At 41.6% G+C, this 19,531-nt stretch overlaps 1 protein-coding gene and 1 long non-coding RNA gene across 3 annotated transcripts; one reads left to right on the top strand and one right to left on the bottom strand.

The window, feature by feature from the left end:
- Nucleotides 1–339: 339 nt before the first annotated feature.
- Nucleotides 340–2,902, bottom strand: LOC122001743 (beta-xylosidase/alpha-L-arabinofuranosidase 1-like). The gene is made up of 4 exons (XM_042557000.1): nucleotides 2,255–2,902; nucleotides 1,993–2,162; nucleotides 1,017–1,882; nucleotides 340–917 (listed from the first exon to the last, which is right to left on the bottom strand). The coding sequence occupies exons 1-4, from the start codon at nucleotides 2,732–2,734 to the stop codon at nucleotides 340–342; spliced, it is 2,094 nt and encodes a 697-aa protein (XP_042412934.1). The 5' UTR covers nucleotides 2,735–2,902.
- A 14,471-nt stretch (nucleotides 2,903–17,373) lies between these two features.
- On the top strand, nucleotides 17,374–18,685 carry LOC122000979. 2 transcript variants are annotated; one of them, XR_006117300.1, is made up of 3 exons: nucleotides 17,374–18,032; nucleotides 18,107–18,211; nucleotides 18,562–18,685. It is a non-coding gene; the product is annotated as an uncharacterized LOC122000979 (long non-coding RNA). The 2 variants fall into 2 exon arrangements; XR_006117386.1 differs by having other exon boundaries at nucleotides 18,094–18,211.
- The last annotated feature ends 846 nt before the right edge of the window (nucleotides 18,686–19,531 follow it).

Raw genomic sequence — 19,531 nt, 5'->3', positions numbered from 1 at the left:
CTCAGTATTTAGTGACAACTTGTGTGTTTTTCTTATATGATAAGATCGGAAATGATTCCGTTTGGAAGGTGAGGTGGTTTATAATGAGAAGACGTTGCTCAAATTGCAGACTCATATTTACCGTTTTATAAGCATCGTCCTATCCAGGTAACTTTCGTGTAACTTTCTTAGTTTCGATATATTTTTACCGCTCAAACAAAAAAAAAAAAAGGGTAACTATGACTATATATGAAACCCAAATAAACAGGATTTTTATTCGTTAACACAAAACTGCAACATTATTTTGGAGCATCCATTCGATTAATCAGAAATACAATTAATTAAGCTTGGCTCGTTTACTTACACGGTTAGCGTAAACGTATGCTCCAAGTCACCTACACTAAGGACGTGGGACCCCAAGGGCACTCTCCAATTCCCATTCTCATCCGCCACGCTCAGGTCCTTGCACACGTCCAAACTGAACGCCACACTGCTCCTTTGACCAGGCTCCAAGAAGATCTTCTCGAACGCCACCAACTGCTCCTTGGGCGCATTGTGCAGACGCGGCGGCTTGTTGAAGAGCAGCACCGTGTGGCTCCCAGCCATGTCACCGGAGTTGTGCACTTGCAACCGCACATCGAAGCTCATCTCCGCGCAACGCTCAGTAGCGGACGCGAGACTGATCGAGTTGCAATTTCCCGAATAGCATGGGTGCTCTTCTCCGAGGCCGAGGGAGAGTGTCCGAGGGGCTCGAACTTGGAGGTGGGTAAATTTAGTGTAGCTGAGCCCATGACCGAACTTGAAAAGTGGCTTTCCGGTGTAGAAACGGAAAGTTCGACCAGGGTATCCTGTAGCTGGATCTGGCCTCATGCGCATGTCCGTCATGGGAACGTTCTGCACGAAGCTCTCATGGTACCATGTGAATGGCGACTTACCACCTGAGAACGTGTAAAGAGAACTAAGAGTTAGACTTGGGTTGTCAGCATGCATATATCTGAAAGAACAAAATGATTGTGTATATATATATAGATACTTACTAGGGTTGTATCGACCGAAGATTACATCTGCAAGGGCCTGTCCTCCAGACTGACCAGGGATGCCTATCCAGAGAATACCTTTGATCTTGGGATTGGCCAGCTGTGCGCTGATATCAAAGGGACCTCCGGACATCATGACGAGGATCACGGGCCCCTTCGACGCTGCTGTCACCTCGTCTATGAGTTGCCCTTGTAATCCTGGAAATAGCAAGGTTTCGCGGTCCAATCCCTCGACTTCTACAGTGTAATCGGAGCCAACGACGAGGACGGTAACGTCGGCCTGGGCGGCGGCAGCCTTTGCCGGCTCCAAGTGAAGGCTCGTGGCGTTGCAGGTCACATAATCGCACCCTGGTGCGTAAATGGTCTTGACAGTGGCCGATAGCCCATCCAGAGGGCTCACGTAAAGGCATGGAAGGCCATTGTAATTGCCGAGCATTGTTACGGTGGCCTTAGCATTTGGGCCAATCACGGCCATGGAGAAGGAACCTGGGCTCAGGGGTAGTATGTTATCCTGGTTCTTGAGGAGGACGATGCCTTGGTGAGCGGCTTCGAGAGCCAACTGCTTGTTCGATGGCGTGCAGATGTCTTTGGGTCCCAGGCCGCCGTACGGACCCACCTTCCGGGGATCGCCGTCGAAGAACCCGACCCTCATCAGCACCTTGAAAGTGTTGGTGATGGCCTTGTCCACATCAGCCTCCAACAACTTACCTTGTGAGATAGCATTTTGAGCGTGTTCGACCACGAAAGTTCCACAGTTAAGATCGAGTCCTGATTTAAGGGAGAGAGCAACTGCTTCCTCTGGAGTTTTTGTATAACGTTGAGCGTTGTACATAACATCCACCGAGTCGCAATCGGTAACAATATAACTACAAGCAAAATAGGTGATGATCAATATAGCGGTTATACATTTTTATATTAAATAGTAATTAATTAAAGATTCGACTCTTTCAAAATAGGTGATGATCAATTCACTTACCCATTAAGGTTCCATTGTCCTCGGATGACTCCAGAGAGAAGGTCCGGGTCACCACATGTAGGCTTGCCATTGACTTTGTTGTAGGAGCACATGGCACAGGCTGCCGCACCCTTGGTCACGCAGTACTTGAATGGCGGCTGGAACGTGTCTGCCATATCTTGTTCCGTCACCTAATTCATCGTCGCATCCACATATATATATCTCATATTTGTCGCACAACTATTTAATTAAGGTATATATAGCAATGCAATGAAGTACGTACTATAGCATTGAAGGTGAAACGCGACACCCCTTTCCAGTTGTCTACGTCATAAGCTGTGTAGTGCTTGCAGCAAGCTGCGACCTTGAGCTTCTGAGGGTCATGTCGGTTGCGCTGCAAGCCGGCGACGAAGGCCACGGCGTACTTGCTGGTGAGGATGGGATCCTCGCCGGGCGTCTCCTGCCCTCTTCCCCACCGCGGGTCTCTGAAGATGTTGATGTTGGGACTCCAGAAGGTGAGCCCCGCGTGGCCCACATTGTGCATGGCTCTCGCCTCTGTCGATACCACTTCGCCAATTAATTCGAACAGAGAGACGTTGAAAGAGGCGGCGGTGAGGAGGACTTGGGGGAAGCTGGTGGCGCCGGGGACTAAGCCCGAGAAGTGCGAGCCGCCGCCGACAAAGGAGACGCCGTGCAGCGCCTCGCTCCACCAGTTGTAGGCGGGGATGCCGAGGCGCGGCGTGTCGACGGTTTTGTGGCCCATGAAACTGATCTTTTCCGCCAGAGTGAGTCGGCTCACCAGGTCCTTGGCGCGAGAGAGAGGATCCAGGGTGGCGTTGCAGAATGGTAAAGCCGCCAAGGATGGGTTGGCGCCCACGTCGCATGCAAAGACCGGAACTTGTGCGTCGCAGTCATGAGAAAAACAGAGCAGCGAAAGAAGAAAAAGGAGAAGAAATTGAAGAAGAGGAGACATGATTGAAGGAACTGATGAATTTGACTTCGTTTCAAGTTTGCCATTGCTTTTATAATCAATTTTACGTCATTTGTTTGGTTATAACTAAATGAATTTTCAAAATTAAATGCACAAGCTGCAACATGATGAAAAAAAAATTGTTTTTGGAAGGCTAATGAATTATATATATATATATATGCTAATGAATTATATATATATATATATATATAAATTAGGCATCGATAAATTAAAAAGATAATCATTTTAATTATTATTTTGTTGCTGATTTTTTCAAATATTGACCATTCAGACATTAGTACTGAACATATATTAATGAATTATCAATATAATTTGACAGGTAATTAGTCTCTTAAAGGATAGCTTCAAAAAAAATTTAAGAAAAACATTTACTACTCTATTTTTTTAATGATGGATGATTATCTATCGACGTAGCACGATTGTAATTGTTCGTAACATTTATTTAAGTTATTATTGTAAAGTTATCTAAAATATGAGTATAGTAATTATGTGTTTATATTTTAGTTGATTGGATCTTAGGTTTGATCGGGCATAATACGTCCCTATGATAACAATAAGGTCGAGTGAAGAACAAGTCAATAGTTCGATTCAGTACGACTGAGTTGGTGACGTCCCGACCAAACTACCCCTATTGGTCGACAGTGGGACCCATATACACGGCTTATCGTACTCCTTTGGAAGTTTGTGCTGCTGACAACATAGAATATTTTGCAACAAATTCTACTTTAGAAACTTCTAGCCTATCACATCAGAGATTTACATACTTATTTAAAGACACTTTTCGACTTGTCTTTTCTTTGGAAGCTTTGAAAAATGTGCATATGCTTTGAGATGCGTGCACAGACACTACAGTAACACTGTAAAAGGGAGGCTTCATCCATAGGCGAAGGGATGTCATGCTTCACATTTGAACATGCTCATTGCTACAATCTTTTTACTGTTCTTCTCCTCATACATAGATCATTGACTTAAGCGTCGGAGGACCAACACTGGGGACCCCTTCCCTAACTCGGCACTAATGCTCCTGGTTTTGCAGGACAGCGCGGAGTCTTCTTCCAGTCAACATCAGAGCCACGTTCCCAGCTAGCCATCTTCTAAGCTTTCGGACAGGATCATATTTGGCGCTATCTCTGTGAACTTCATCTACATCCAAGACGTGAAGATGAAGGGCGCTGGATGACTCACCACCGTGATGTTAACCCAAGAAAAGTTAGAGATACTAATAAATGTCCAAGCTGAAAAAAAATGGTGCAGGAGCAATAGGAGATAGCAGTCAACTGTCGAGTGCCGAACAACGTAGCTATATCGGCGACAGGTCAGCGAGTCGACGAGCCTGAGCTGAAGACTCTGCTAGTCACTAGTCGAACCACTAGCAAGCACCGAACATGCTGATCCTGTACCACAGGCCAGAAGTCTTTAGAAATTAAATATATAGAAAAATAAATAAATAATAAGTGATAATTAATATGAAAATAAATGATAGGATTTTCTTGAATTTTTTAAAAAAAAATCTTGATTTTATAGGAGTCTTTTTCTACTTTATGGGGATAAAGGAGATAATGAAAAATCTGTTTAGAAATATCCTATTTAAAGGAGGAGTTGATAGAAGCTAAACTTAGGTGACGTTTAGTTCTTTCCTAGGAATCAGAATGAGAATGAGAATTATAGTATTGTGGAATGAAAATGAGTATGAGCATGAATATCACTCTTAAAAATAATATTTGGTTAGTTGAATATTTTCTATCTGAATAAACCAAGTTTTATTTTTTTACACTTAGAGAAAAATAAGTGAAAAAAATTAGATGTGAGGAAAAGGTGAATGTGAGAGAAAAAATGATGAGAGAGAAAATATGATGGGAAAGAATGAAGAGAGGGAAATGTGATGAGAGAAAATGAGAAAAGAGAGTGTGATGAGAGAGACCATAATGAAAGAGGATGAGGAGAGAAAAAATTATAATGAGAGAAAAAATATGATGGTAGAGAATGAAGAAAGAGAAAGTGTGATAGGAAAAAATGAAGAGAGAGAGTGTGTGGTGGGAGAGATTGAGGAGAGAGAAAGTATGATAAGAGAGAAAGCATGATAAGAGAGAACATGTGATGAGAACAAATAAGGGAAGAGAGTGTGATGGGAGAGAAAGCATGATGAGAGAGAATGAGGAGAGAGAAAGTATGATGGAAACGAATGAAGAATGAGAAAGTGGATGAAAGAAAATGAGAGAATATATGATGGGAGAGATAAAGTATGATAAAAAAAGTGTGATGATAGAATAAGGAGAGAGAAAGTATAATAAGAGAGAATAAGGAGAGAGAAAGTGTTATGAAAGAAAAATTAAACAAATATATTAAGGGTATTTTCATCCAAAACTTAATTCTCATTCCTATTTCCATCAAAACTTAAGGGAAGAGGTGGATTTTATCAATACCGAGGTTTTTGTATTTCATTCCAAAATTTTAATTTCATTCCCATCAACTAAACACTGTTAGAGCAATCCTAATGGTCCGTGCAACTATGTGTTTTGGTGTTTAGGCAAAGGTTTTAAGTTAGGTTCACCCTTGTATTTGATATGTGTATATGAGTGTGCAGGTTTGCATGATACACATATGACTAAGCTTGATGGCTTCGAGTACAGTGGAGGATGGAGCATCCGAGGTACCGTAGACAAAGCAGCAAGGACGAGAGCCGAGGGAAGCGACTTCAAGACATACACGAAGGTTGACATTGGGGACAAGTCGCGGGCTTGGATGTATCCGAGAGACGAGAGAAAAAGGAAGTAGGCTTGAAGGCTAGAGGTCAAGGCTGTAATGAAGGGTCAAGTGAGTCATGAGGGTACGAGTGCATGAGAGATTGTACTCAGGGTAAAATCCTAGTTTTAGAGTTTATTGTAGTAGTTACTGTAACAGTACTGTAGCAGTCGACTGGGAGCAAACAGAATGCTTCTGTTCGCTCGACCAGTGTGGAGTAGTCGACTGATACTTTTAGCAGTCGACTGGTATCGAGCCGTTGGGATGTAATGATCAAATTTCTATAAGAGGGTAGTCGACTGATGGTTTTGGCAGTCGACTGGTAGGCGGGGTTTCCAACCCATGGCCTATATAGCCAAGCCTTGGAAGCTTGGTTAAGGTTGATGAAATTGGACTTGGTTAAAGTCTAATTAGTAGTCTACAAGTGCTCAAGAGTTTCCCTTGTGTCCAAGAGGTCTTGGTGAGTTTGTGGTGAGGTTTCTCCACCCACAAGGAGGTTTGAGTTAGCCAGAGTTTGTCGGGGACTAATCCACCAACGGATTGAGGGATCGTCCACCTTACAGACAGTCGTGGAGTAGGAGCAAGCTATCTCCGAACCACATTGCATCGACGTGTTAGCGGTTTGCTTATTCTTTCTTAGTCTTTGTATTTCCTTTAGTGTTTAGCTTGTTTGTATTCCACTGCGCAAGCTAACATCATAGGAAGAGCGATCGATTTGGGGGGTGTCATCTATCCAACCTCCTTCAAATCAGCCACCGATCCCCTACAAGTGGTATCAGAGCCAAGGTCGCACTTCACCGGACTAATCTACGAAAAGAGCAAATACAAGAAGATGATCGACTTGATTGAACCGCCGAAGTTCGAAGGAGGAAGCTTGTGGGACATCACGTTTTAGTTGGTGAAAATGAAGAACTTCTTCGAGACGAATTGGGACACGATGATGGTCGTCGAGGAACCATTCAAAGTCCTGAAGAACAAGAAAGGAAAGAAGCTCCGACCATGACATTGGACGGCGGAGCAAACCACACGATTGGAGGCAAATTCAAAGGTAATATCAATGTTGATTGAAATTTTACCCTCTAACATGATACGTCGTGTAGGTGAATACAAGAACGCTCACGAGTTGTGGAGTATGTTGAAGAAAGTTCTAGGAGAGGAACTTTTGCCTACACATGAAGAGGTAAAGCCCAAGGAGATGGATTCAATTACTCAAGGAGAGGAGGTTGAGCAACCGGAAGTTGAGTCATGCTCAACATCCGAGGAGGAGAAGGAGGATAAGGTATCATCTACATCCTCAAAGGTTGAAGAAGAATCCAAGATGAATGAAGAAGAGGTCTTGGAGGTCAACCTAGTGAGCATCTCCATCGAAGTGAAGTTAAAAGACCACATCGTTTACTTCAGATGCAATGAGAAGGGACACTACAGGAGTAGGTGTCCAATAAGTAAGAAAGAGGTAAATCCTAAATACATTCAAGTTATGTTAAACACTAACAAGGGTTCTAAGAATGAAGAAGCCCAAAGAAGGAGAATGCGCATCATATGCTTCACATGTGGAGAGAAGAGACACTACCACATAAAATACCCCAAGAAGAGGGAGATCAAGAAGCTTGTGCAATTAAAGAAATGGGAGAAAGAGAAGAAGAAGAAAAGCTCAAGTCAAGGGAGAGCTTCAAGGGTAAGGGAGGTATACCCTAACTTGAATTGCAATTCAAGGTTTAATTTTTATACACTCATACATGCTAAAAATAATTGCTATTATTTACTCATTCATAACTTTGGTTTCAAATATCATGATAGGAGTAGGGTAAATGTCGATTATAACCCTAGGAAACTCATTCATGATAACTCTAGAAACGATAGACCTAAGGAGACCCAAGGCATTAATCCCAAGAAGGAGAGATATATGCCTAGAAAAGTGGGTAGGTCTAGGAATGTCCATGGTGGACATGTTAACTCTAGGTTTAGGAACCTAGAAAGGGAAAATCAAGCTTTGAAAGCAAAGCTTGATCAATTGGAGAAAACCCTAGATAGATTCAATGTTGGATCTAGAGGGTTAAGCATGGTGTTGGGTAGTCAAAAACCCAACAATGATAGATCGGGTTTGAAATACAGATCTAATGTCTCCAATGCTAAGGTAAAGTCTTATGCTAGGGTTGTATATGACTATAGCAAGGAGAAGTCAATAAATGGCAAGGGAAAGTCATTTAAAGGTAGGGAGAAATTAACCAAGGAAAAAGTGTTCAAGGTTAAGAATGTTAGGTTTGTAGGCCAAGTGTCACCGGAGGTGCACCAATGTGGCCTAACAATTATAGATGAGTCACCTAGGGAGGTGACTAAGGTTAAGAGCTCTAGGGGGAGCTCAAAGAGTCAAGTTGGGATCCATAAAAAATAGATCTCAAGTGGGTATTACTTGGGAGTTTAGAGGAACCATGGAGTGTGCCAAATGATTTGGAGACAGACTTGAGTCTCAACCTTAAGGAATTGGCACAATTGAGTTGTGTTTCATGCATAAAATATGACATTGGAGTCATAGAGCATGATAATTGGTTTTTAATGTATACATGACATATAAACCAATGCTAGGGATGTATTATGGGTTAGTATGGGCAAATACATCAAGAGGAAGCCAAAACTAGGAATTTATGTCAATGTTTAATTGAACTATTTAGCTAGTTTTGAGTTTTATGTAAAACTTGAGATTTGTGATAAATATATTTTTATATATATTTTTCCCAAATAGACACTGATAAAATAGACTTCTCCACAAAATTTAAGATTTTTTGGAGGTCTGTGGAATTTCTGGTGCATTTCTAAAATTAGTCAGAAAAGGTTGATTTTTACCAAAAAAGTGTACCAGTCGATTGATACAGTTATCAGTCGACTGGTAATAGTATTTTTTTAGCACAGAATGTCTCTGTAAGCTCATTTCGATAAGGACAGTTGACTGGTACTTCTTGTAGTCGATTGATACTAGCCTGAAACTATTTTTCAGCGCTGTGCTTGACCGTGTCAATTCGTTTAGATGTATGGGATCCATGGGGGATGAATACACGAGTTTAGGGTCAGTTGGATGATAAGTGTTCAACAATTGGGATATTGTTCAAAAGTTTTTTTTGGATGTTAGGCAAAAGGGGAGAAGTAAGGTTTAGTTGAGAAAATCTTAGTGTTTTTACGTAGGGGGAGCTTTGTGATAGGTTCTTAAATATCTCTGTTGAAAATTCCTAGCTCAATGGGGAGCTTAGGTGTAGGGGGAGCTTTGGGATAGGTTCCAATGCATGTTGCATTTTATTTCGGCAGTGTAAGTCCAAGTGTGTAGCCTTGGCAATGTAAGTCCATTCGGCCGAATGTAAGTCCAAGCGTGTAGCCTTGACAACGTAAGTCCATTCGGCGGTGTAAGTCCAAGTATGTAGCCTTAGCAGTGTAAGTCTATTATTTTTAGCATATTGTTTTGCTATTATGTTTTCCCTAACTTAAACGTATTGCCAAACATCAAAAAGGAGGAGATTGTTGGAGCAATTCCAATGGTCCGTGCAACTATATGTTTTGGTGTTTGGGCAAACGGTTTAAGTTAGGTTCACCTATGTATTTGATATGCGTATATGAGTGTGCAGGTTTGCAGGATACGCATATAACTCAACGTAATAGCTTCGGGTCCGGTGAAGGATGGAGCATCTGAGAGACCGTAGACAAAGCAGCAAGAATAAGGGCTAAGGGAAGCGACTTCGAGGCATACGCGAAGGATAACATTGGCGATGAGCCGCGGGCTTGGATACATTTGAGGGACGAGAACCAAAGGAAGTAGGCTTGAAGGCTAGAGGTCAAGGTTGTAATGAAGGGTCAAGTGAGTCGTGAGGGTACGAGTGCATGAGAGATTGTACTCAGGGTAAAATCCTAGTTTTAGGGTTTATTGTAGCAGTTACTTTAGCAGTACTGCAGCAATTACTATAGCAGTTACTGTAGCAGTCGACTAGTGTTTTCATTAGTCGACTGATGTAGTCGACTGGACAATCGACTGGGAGCGAACAGAATGTTTCTGTTCGCTCGACCAGTGTGGAGTAGTCAACTGATGCTTTTAGCAGTCGACTCGTATCGAGCCATTGGGATGTAACAGTCGAATTTCCACAAGAGGGCAGTCAACTTATGGTTTTGGCAGTCGACTGGTAGGTGGGGTTTCCAACCCGTGGCTTATATAACCAAGCCTTAGGAGCTTAGTTAAGGTTGACAAAATTGGACTTCGTTAAAGTTTAATTAGTAGTCTACAAGTGCTCAAGAGTTTCCCTTGTGTCCAAGAGGTCTTGGTGAGTTTGTGGTGAGGTTTCTCCACCCACAAGGATGTTTGAGCTAGCTAGAGTTTACCAGGAACTAATCCACCGACGGATTGAGGGATCATCCACCTTACGGACAGCCGTAGAGTAGGAGTAAGTTATCTCCGAACCACGTTATATCGACGTGTTAGCGGTTTGCTTATTCTTTCTTAGTCTTTGTATTTCCTTTAGTGTTTAGCTTGTTTATTTTGTTTGTATTCCGTTGCGCAAGCTAACATCGTAGGAAGAGCGATAGATTTGGGGGGTGTCGTCTATCTAACCCCCTTCAAGCCGGCCACCGATCCCCTACAAACACAAGGTTTGAGAATTAATCCATTCCCTTATTCCCAAACATCTAAACCAAACGTCATCTTAGGTTTTTTGTAATTAAACCCTAAGTTAAATTGTCGCCGTGCGACAGCAGCATATGCTTGCCGCACGTGATGTCGCTTGTGCGCCGACCATCGGCGTCGCTTCCCTGCCAATGCAACTGGTCGACATTGCCATCTTCTCCCCTCCACGTCTCGCCTCACTCACGCGCACATGCGTGTTTCGCTACTTTTACCCTCACGCACACCACACGCTTACAGTGTTGCTTTTCGCCCAGTCGTCATTGCGTGCATCTGCCGCCAGTGCATTGCCTCTACTGCCATCTCCGACGAGACTAGAAACCTAGCCCAGCTCCCTCTCTCCTATGCCCACATGCTCTTGTGACACCACTGCTGGTGCCGTAGCAGCCGCCCGATCGCTGATGACGTTGGCTCCTCCTTGTCGACCACATGAGTAGTTGACATCGATGCCACAATCCTCTCCTCCTACACTGTTTGTTGCTGCCGAGAGCCAAGAGTTGTCACGCATCCCACGACTGTGCCACGAGCAACGGTTGTTGCTGTCGCTGCTGACGCTACTATTGTGGTCACCGTCGGCCACCCATACCAGCCCGATCCTATGCCATAGTCAGCTACCGGGAAACACCACCGGAGAAGAACTAGAAGAGTGATAACAGTGAGTTAACTTGGGGTTTTTAATTATTGGTTAACTAATGAATTAATGATTGATTAAATTCGTTGATGTAGGTTTGGTTAAAGTTTGTTTGATTAATTAGAAAGTTGAACAAGTTTATTTAGATAATTAATCAATATTAATTTGTTTAATGCTTAGTAAATACTGAATTTAATCAGTTAATTGGTAAATCAATTAGATGATCCTAATTAATATTAGTTGATGGTTATTTGGTTACTTAATTGGGGTTATGATTAATTAATTATGATTGATTAATTAATCAATTAATTGTTGGATTAATGGATGAATGAATTGCTAGATAATTGAATTGATAATAGATTGTAAGTTGATTGGTTTCAATTTGATAAATTGAATGTTGATTTAATAATAATTAATTAGAGATTAATTGAGTGATTAATGGGTTAACTTATAAGTCATAGTGTTATAATCGAATCAGTTAATCTATTGATTTATTTAACTAGTCTAGTAAATGATTATAGAATAGATGAAATAAGAATTCGTTATACACACATTTGAGAAAATTTAGTTGATTACTAAAGGAAGAAAATAAATGGTTAACCTACCTATACTATTGATGGTTAATAGGAGTATTCTATACTTAGTTTTACTTTGTATCTTATACGTGTAAGATTCGAGATCGAAGTAAACCTCTTTGACTTAAAGATGAACAGAATGATCTACAGTTGAGTTGGGTAGTTCTTGCTTGTCTTCTATAGATCTTTGATCTCAGTGCATGATAATATCTGTTTATATATTGACTAGGTAGTAATTATTTGCTTATCTTGACTCTATTCATATTATCTCTTAAACTTGACTTTGTAATACTTAACCTTAGAAATGATTCATTTTATATCTATACAATTTCTTGATTCTTCATGCTTGATTTTTTATATATGTATGATATCACTATACCATAATGTAGGATGTTAAGTATCCTGCTTGACTCTTGGTTGATGATTTGGGCTTTTGTTTATTGTTAGAATGATCATACCATAGTGTATGATATTAAGTAATTTAATAGACCCTTATTAATTAATTATTTAGGCTTATACTTATACGCCAATGGACTTAGACTGAGATATGACTACAGAATGTTATATTGGATGTGACTATTCATTTTCTGCTTATCATTATGTCATTATATCATAATGACCATTGTCTCCCATTCGTGGTTGAGAGAGTTGTTAGTGACTGTTGATATATCTTAACTGTTGGTATAGTTTGCACTAACGGTCTAACTCAGATTTGTTGAATGACAAGTGAGTTAAGTTAAATATTTTGTAATCTAATTGCATTACCAAGTGTGCAGGAAATGATGAGTCCGAAGGACCAAATACCAGGCTGAAATCCAGCTAGGTCAGCGGGACTGGATAGCTGATGCGAAGTCCAGATCGGTCAACGGGCCGACCGGTTATCTGGCAGAAAGTTCGATAGTCCAGTTGGGTCTGCGGACAGGACAATTGGCATGAAAACCTGGTGGGTCAAGAGTCTATTCAACCAACGGTAAATTGGTAAGTAAAGGTAAATCACTAGAGGAGAGTGACTAAGTGAGAACGCGTCTCGATTGAGAGACAATAGGCATTGGTCTAGATTAGGTCCATTTTGGATTCCTAATCTGAGACTTTGACTAGTTCATGGTCCTAGGAGGACAGGAGCTAATTACTACTACTTATTATCACTGTGCTAATCTTGTTTTGTAGGTTAGATGTTTTAGTTTTAAACTAATATAACTTACGGGGCAAAAGGAGTAAAAATCCTTCAGATGAACAGTACTCGAAGGCGCCTTCAAGCAGTGGAAGGCGCGTTCACACTAGATGGTGCCTTCAATGGCTTAAAGGCGCCTTCCAAGGGATAAAATTTGAACATCATCACAGATAAGACGCAGTGACTTTGAGATCAGATTTGACCCATTGGAGGCGCCTTTAATGCCTATAGAAGGCGCCTTCCATGGCCTTTATAAGCTCGTCTCAACTAAGCTTCTCGACACAACTAATATACGAGGTACTGCGTGTCCATTTGAGGTTCCAACTGCTCTAACTCCCTGTTGTGACTCTGCTGCGAAGTTTCTATGTCCGACAACTGCTCCGAGGACTTTCGATTGCGGCCGGTAAACTGACACTGACACACAAGCGCTTTCACTTCGATCCCTACGTGTCGATAACAAAGTTATTTTTTGTATTTAATTACTAAAAAAGGGAAGTGTAATTTATTACACTTGTCCTACATTCTTTGTACTCAATTCCCTCTTCCGGAAGTACTAGACAGGTGTTTTAGTGAATTATCAATTGATAGGTCCGCTAGACTTGGGTCTTGGAGTAAGAGTCACCGAAAGCTCCGAACCAAGTAAAACCGACCATGTTTTCTGATGTTCTTTTTATTACTTAATTTCAGCTACGTACTTATCTTTTAAAATCTGAAAAGAACAAGATTTTCAAAATCACATGATTCACCTTCCCCCCTCTCACGTGTGACTCAATCGAACAAATGGTATCAGAGCAGGTTCTGTTCTGAATTGGTGGAACCGTAATCAAGCCAAAGGGAATTCTTTTATTTTCTTTTCGAATTTTAGTTTTTCATATTTAATTTGAATTGGTAGAATTTACCCTTTCAAATAATGATTTCTAGTTCACTTTTTAACTCGAAGTTGGTGCAACACCACTCAAGTTCTTCGAAATATCTTATTCTTCTTCTTAAACTCTGTTAATCCAAGACCAAGTCTTGGTACTTTTCTTTAATTTTCTATCTACAGCTGTAAATGGCCCAAAGCGAAGGGTACAACACAGTTCATCCCCCACTCTTCAATAGGGATGGTTTTTCACACTGGAAGAAGCGGATAGAGGTGTACTTGAAAACTGACTTCGACCAATGGTTCAACGTCATCAAAGGGTATAAGGCGTCAATTGACAACGCTGGAATTCCAATGGACCCAGAAAATTGGAATTCAAAAATGAAGAAGAAGACATAGATTGACTTCAAGGCCCTCAACACAGTCCAGTGTGGGTTAACAAAGGAGGAGTTGAACCGCGTTGACCCACACGAAAATGTCAAAGAGCTATGGGACAAACTCATAGACTACACGAGGGAACCAACGACGCAAAGGTAATGAAATATCTATATTTAAATAAATTATTTAATATAAAAATGTAGGAAGGTGAGACTACCAATCGGCTACATGCGAGGATAAAGGACATTCTCAACGGATTTCACACAATCGACCACTAGATGGAGAATCGTGATCTTATAAGGTACGCTCTAAACGCATTTCCTCGAAATGCACTGTGGGTATCCATCGTGGATGCCTATAAGATTTCGAGGAACTTATCTAAGTTAAAGTTAGGTAAACTTTTTTGTGAATTGAAGCTACACTAACAGACTAATGCCAAACCCAAGAAAGGTGTTGCTTTTATTGCAGGAACATCAAAAGAAAAGTCCAAAACCAAATCAGAATCTGAAGTTGAGTTTGACCAAGATTCAAACGATGAAGAATATCTAATGAACCTGGTAAGGAAAATGTCACTAGGAGAAAGAAGAACTTCACCAAAAAGGACCTATAGAAGATCAACTCCACTTCTAACTCCAACAACAAGTCAAACATCACATGCTTTGGATGCAACAAGAAGGGACACTACAAGATCGACTGCCCGAATCTCAAAAGAAAGAAAGCCCTCAAGGCAACTTAGGATGAATCGTCGGTAAAGGAATCGGACAATGACAAACAAAGTCACACCAACTACCTTGCACTGATGGCGTACGGACTAGAATTGAAAAGTGAATCAGAAAACATATCTGAACCCGAATCAAGTCACAAGTCCGCACTCGTTTCCGAAAGTTCCGATGGGGTGCAATCTAGTTTATGAAAGATATTTTTTAAAATTACTTCATGCTTACATAATAAATTGACTGTATTTGAAGATCAAATAAACTAACTAATCAAAGAAAATAAAATACTTAATAATCAACTAAATTCATATTCAACAACTGTGTCAATTCAAACTGAAATCCCAATTCAAGTTGCAAAACTTGAAGAGGATAATTCCAAATTAAAAGGCGAAGTAGTTGAACTAAAAGAACTATTAGAGAAATTGTTATGCAACCGTAAGTGTACGGTTTCGTCGTCAGTAATAAAAAGATATCGAATCCACAGGGACTGTTGATTAAGCACTAGTTAACTTCGCACGGTGAATTATCTAGACAAACATAAGATTGTTTGGAAAAGAGAGTAAGAGAAAGAAAAGAGATAAGAGATGGTGGGTCTTGAGAGGGGTTGAGTTAAGAGGATGTGAGAGATGGTTTGAGGTGTGATTCTAAGATTTTAGTTTCCTTGTTATGCTAGGCGATGTTACATAGATTGCTTGGTTCCTATCTTCTATGTTCATGCTCTTGTAGGAAGTTAGATGCATTACCGACTCTCCCCTGCAGTGGATAAGCCGGCATGATCTCTTACTCCATGTCCTATGCTACTAAATGGAAATGATTCCTATGAAATCCGTTAGCGGGGCAGCCTGTCACTAATGCCCCTCAGTCATACAATACAGAAACACACTAACACACAATAACATAGAAATAGTGATTATGCCCGATCCCCTACTTTCTTGTGGAGATTTGCTTCTCCTTTCAAGGTGGTACCCTAGACATCCGTTAGTGGGGCAGCTTGTCACTAGCGCTCCTCGGTCATACGATTTAGGGTATCCCCCTACAGGATTAACAATTCTACATAATCATTTGATAAAACATGCAAAAGATATATATATATATATATATAAGCTTCATACACACATTTTATCAAACATGAATAAGGCATTAACAAGTCATTAAATAGAAACATGGCAAATCCATATAATTTTACATCTCCATCACATCACATATACTCCCTAATTCTAGAAAGAAGATCTACTCTATTACAAAGGAAGAACAACCCCAAAACATAAAGTAAAGAATACTTATAACCCTAGATGTGAAAAGAAGGGGAAGAAGAGATGCTTGCCGATGTTTTCAATATCTTGGGGATGCCTCCTTGCTCCAGAGATGGACGAATCGTCAAGGGATGAAGATGAATGAAGCTCTAGGGTTTCCCCCTAAGGGGAGAACCCTTTCCCAAGGAGAGGGTCAAAGTCCCAAACCCAAGATGCGTCAAAGAATGAGCTTCTTGACTCTTTTATACCTCCTCCAAATTGCCCAAAAAACCAGGATTACAGGGGCCTGGTAAACTGGATTTTTCACCCATTAAACTAGGTTTTCTCATGATTCACCCTGAACCAAAGTTGTAGCTATTGATATTATATATAATCTTATATTTGGATCGAGCCCTGGCTCCAACCGATCTGAAAGTTATAGTGGTTCAAAGTTTGGTCTGCAATCTAGGCGGAGGTCCAGATGAACCCGCGGTTGGATGGTAAGGTCATGCCATTTAGCATGGGTAAACAATGCTTTCTCTCTGTTGTATCTGAAGAAAAGTTATAGATCTTGAAGTTAGCTACATTTTTGTATAAAGAAAATCCCAAAACTCCAATCGAGTGCAAAGTTATAGACGTTTTACGATCGGTCTACAATCTACCCAGAATTCAGTACAGCTCTATTTTGGCATGGCACGGCCTCGTGTTCTCTGTCACACGGTCATGTGGATTCACACGGCCTTACCCGACTTCCTCTCGAGTTGAGTCACACGGTCGTGTGGCTCATACGGCCGTGGCCTTCTTCTTCTCTACCAAAGTCACACGGTCGTGTGGATTCACACGGCCGTGGCCTTCTTCACCTCTGGAAAGTTGGCACGACTGTATGCTGCCTGGCCACAGGATATTGACACGGTCGTGTGGCTCACACGATCGTAGCTTGATTTGCCTTTGGTGGGGGAGCATGGTCGTGTGGGTCACACGACCTTGGCTTGATTTCTTCCAAAGTTGTTCTCATGTACGTTTTTGCTCCATTTTCACTCCATATGCATCCTATCAATCAAAATATGTAAAGAGTAGATCTCTGAACAAGATATAATGAAAGTATGACATTATAATGAAATAGGGTGCAATAAACATAAATTATGCTCATGAAATATAAGTAGATATGCGTTAAGATATGCATAGAAGTGTATATAATATACACACATCAGAAATTCACTGTAAAATACCGAAAAAGGGTAGATAATAATAAGGGAATTTTCTAGAATTTTTAGAAATTTTTCGGGAATTTTTTGGAGCTCGTATGGACGAGTTTGCGAGAATAAAAACGGGGCCCGTGGAAAGCCTGTTTAGGCTACCTCATTTAAATGAGGAAAAGTTGAATTTTCTTTTCCTTTTATTTTATTTTATTTTATTTTTCTTTACTTCCCCACCAAATTTCCCCGGGCCCGTGCCCTAACCGCATGAGGCGGTTTCTTCTCCCCCTCTTCCCATCTTCATCTCCCCCAACCCGATCGATTTCCTCCTCTTCCTAATTCTTCTCCTTCTTCTCCTGAATTTCTTCCCCCTCTTCTGATCTGAGCGTCGGCACCTCACGCTAGCACCGTGATCTTCTTCATCGCGCCGCTGCCAACGAACCCCTTGATTTCCCTCCTCTACCGTCGCCCTCGGTTGCCACAGCCGCCGCCGCTCCGATCTCCGACCGCCACGACCGAGCGAGGGCACCCTAGGTGTCGCCCTCTCCCCTCACGGAGCATCGCTGACGCTGCTACAATCGTCGCAACTGTGTGCCGACAGCCGACGTTGTTGTTGATCCACTCGAGCAGCCGACGCTGCCGACGCCCTCTCCGATCTCTTCTGTGCTGCCACCGACCACCCAGTCCGACGCTGACTTCACTGCCCGGCGCTACTCCAATCGTCCTCTGCCCTAGCGCCGATAGACGACCGCCTACCCTGTGCTCTAGCACCAGGTTTTGCCGAGCCACCTACAGGCCCTAGTTTTTCTTCATTCGTGCCCTAGCTTTGATCAGCTTTGTCTACTGCTTCACCCGCCAGATGCAGCCGATCTAGGACCACCGTGGGACCTTGCACTGCTGACATAGATCTATGGTAAGGTGTCGAATTAAACTTGAATTGGTTTATAGGATTAACTAAAGCTTGATTGATCTAGAGTATGGGTCTAGGTACAACGCTGGTTTGGAGAATTTTAGTTGGATGACAGCAGCTCCATTTGGTATCGGCTACCCTTTCCAGCATAAATTCATGAAGGGCTACGTGTAGAGTTTAAGGTGAGTTTTATTCAGCTTTCGGGTTGATGCAGAGTGATGACATATCAGTAGTTAAATTGTTCTAATTTAATGAGGAGAAGGGGATGTGTAAGGAGGTAGCATCTGATTTTTTTTTTTTTGATAGAATGAAACCATATCTTATTGTATTTCGTTGGTAGGTGATTCATTAGGGTTATATGATTTAATGATTAGTATTCAACGTATAGAAATGATTATCAGATGTGGGCGAGGAGTTAGATGATCCAATTAGGGTTTATAATTGGATGTGGATTTAGGTTAGCTTCTCAAGGATTTGATTTAGCTAATCAATTTATATGTAATTAGCTAAATTTGTATATCATGTATTACAGGACTCTGATTTACGACGAGTTGCCTTACGTGGGATTTCCTTTGGCACGCGCAATATTTAAGGCGGGTACCTTGACTTATCTTTGATAATGTCATGTTGATATGTTTAGTAGGTTATAACCTTTAGTAATGATTATGTTCGTCGTTGCTTCGGTTGGTCACTACCTGATACCTGTTACATGCTTGTTTTGTTTACTTATTATGCACTTCATGTTAGTATCTACCTGATTATACATGCTTATAGAGGTAGTGACACAACCATGTGTTTATTATGTTCAGGATCTAGGTTTTTTATACCTTATCTGATCTGTGTACCTTTGATTTGGTTCATTACCCTATGGTACACATTTTATACATATATGGATATTGCTATGCTGTTCAGGATTTTACCATGCTTAGTGTCATGCACCATTCGCATGATTGCATGTTGTGCGATAGTCGGCTCCATTATTGTTGAGCACATCGCTAGTTACATAGATCTGCACACATCACCACTCATGGGTTAGTGGTATATCAAGCAGGTGTGTGGCAGTTCTGTTGTTAGGCTCCGCTGGTCCGGTGACTCAGCGTGGTAGCCGGCAGACAGTTCTGCTCTGTTAGGCTCCGTTGGTTTAGAGACGCAGCGTGGTAGCCGGCAGACAGCTTGCTCTATTTGGCTCCATTGGTCTGCTCATGGATAGTGGACGCAGCGTGGTAGCCGGCAGGGATCCCTCCCCGTCATCGTGTACTGGGAGATGAGAGCATTGAGCTCCCCCACTTATGATTTGGGGTAGGAGGATAAGTGTACTCCGACAGCATCCCATCCACTCGGTCACTCATCAGGAGCAGTGATGGCAGAGTGCACGGTTGTCACAGCCCTACCCACTCGGTCTCACCATCGTGTGTGAGATGGCTGACTGGCGTCAAGGGTGACCATGTCATTGGCATCATACGCATTGATGCATTTACTGATTGTGTTTGTTGCACTTATAT

The sequence above is a fragment of the Zingiber officinale genome, chromosome 1B, assembly GCF_018446385.1.
Source record: "Zingiber officinale cultivar Zhangliang chromosome 1B, Zo_v1.1, whole genome shotgun sequence".
NCBI classification, from domain to species: Eukaryota; Viridiplantae; Streptophyta; class Magnoliopsida; order Zingiberales; family Zingiberaceae; genus Zingiber; species Zingiber officinale.
This window is presented reverse-complemented; position numbering and strand designations above follow the sequence as displayed.

Excerpts from the sequence above, each read along its gene's own strand:
- LOC122001743 (XM_042557000.1), bottom strand. The coding sequence starts at position 2,734 with ATGGGCCACAAAACCGTCGACACGCCGCGCCTCGGCATCCCCGCCTAC. Across the intron at positions 1,883-1,992 it reads GGACAATGGAACCTTAATGG|TTATATTGTTACCGATTGCG; the intron begins GTAAGTGAATTG and ends TTTTGCTTGTAG. Across the intron at positions 918-1,016 it reads CTTCGGTCGATACAACCCTA|GTGGTAAGTCGCCATTCACA; the intron begins GTAAGTATCTAT and ends ACACGTTCTCAG.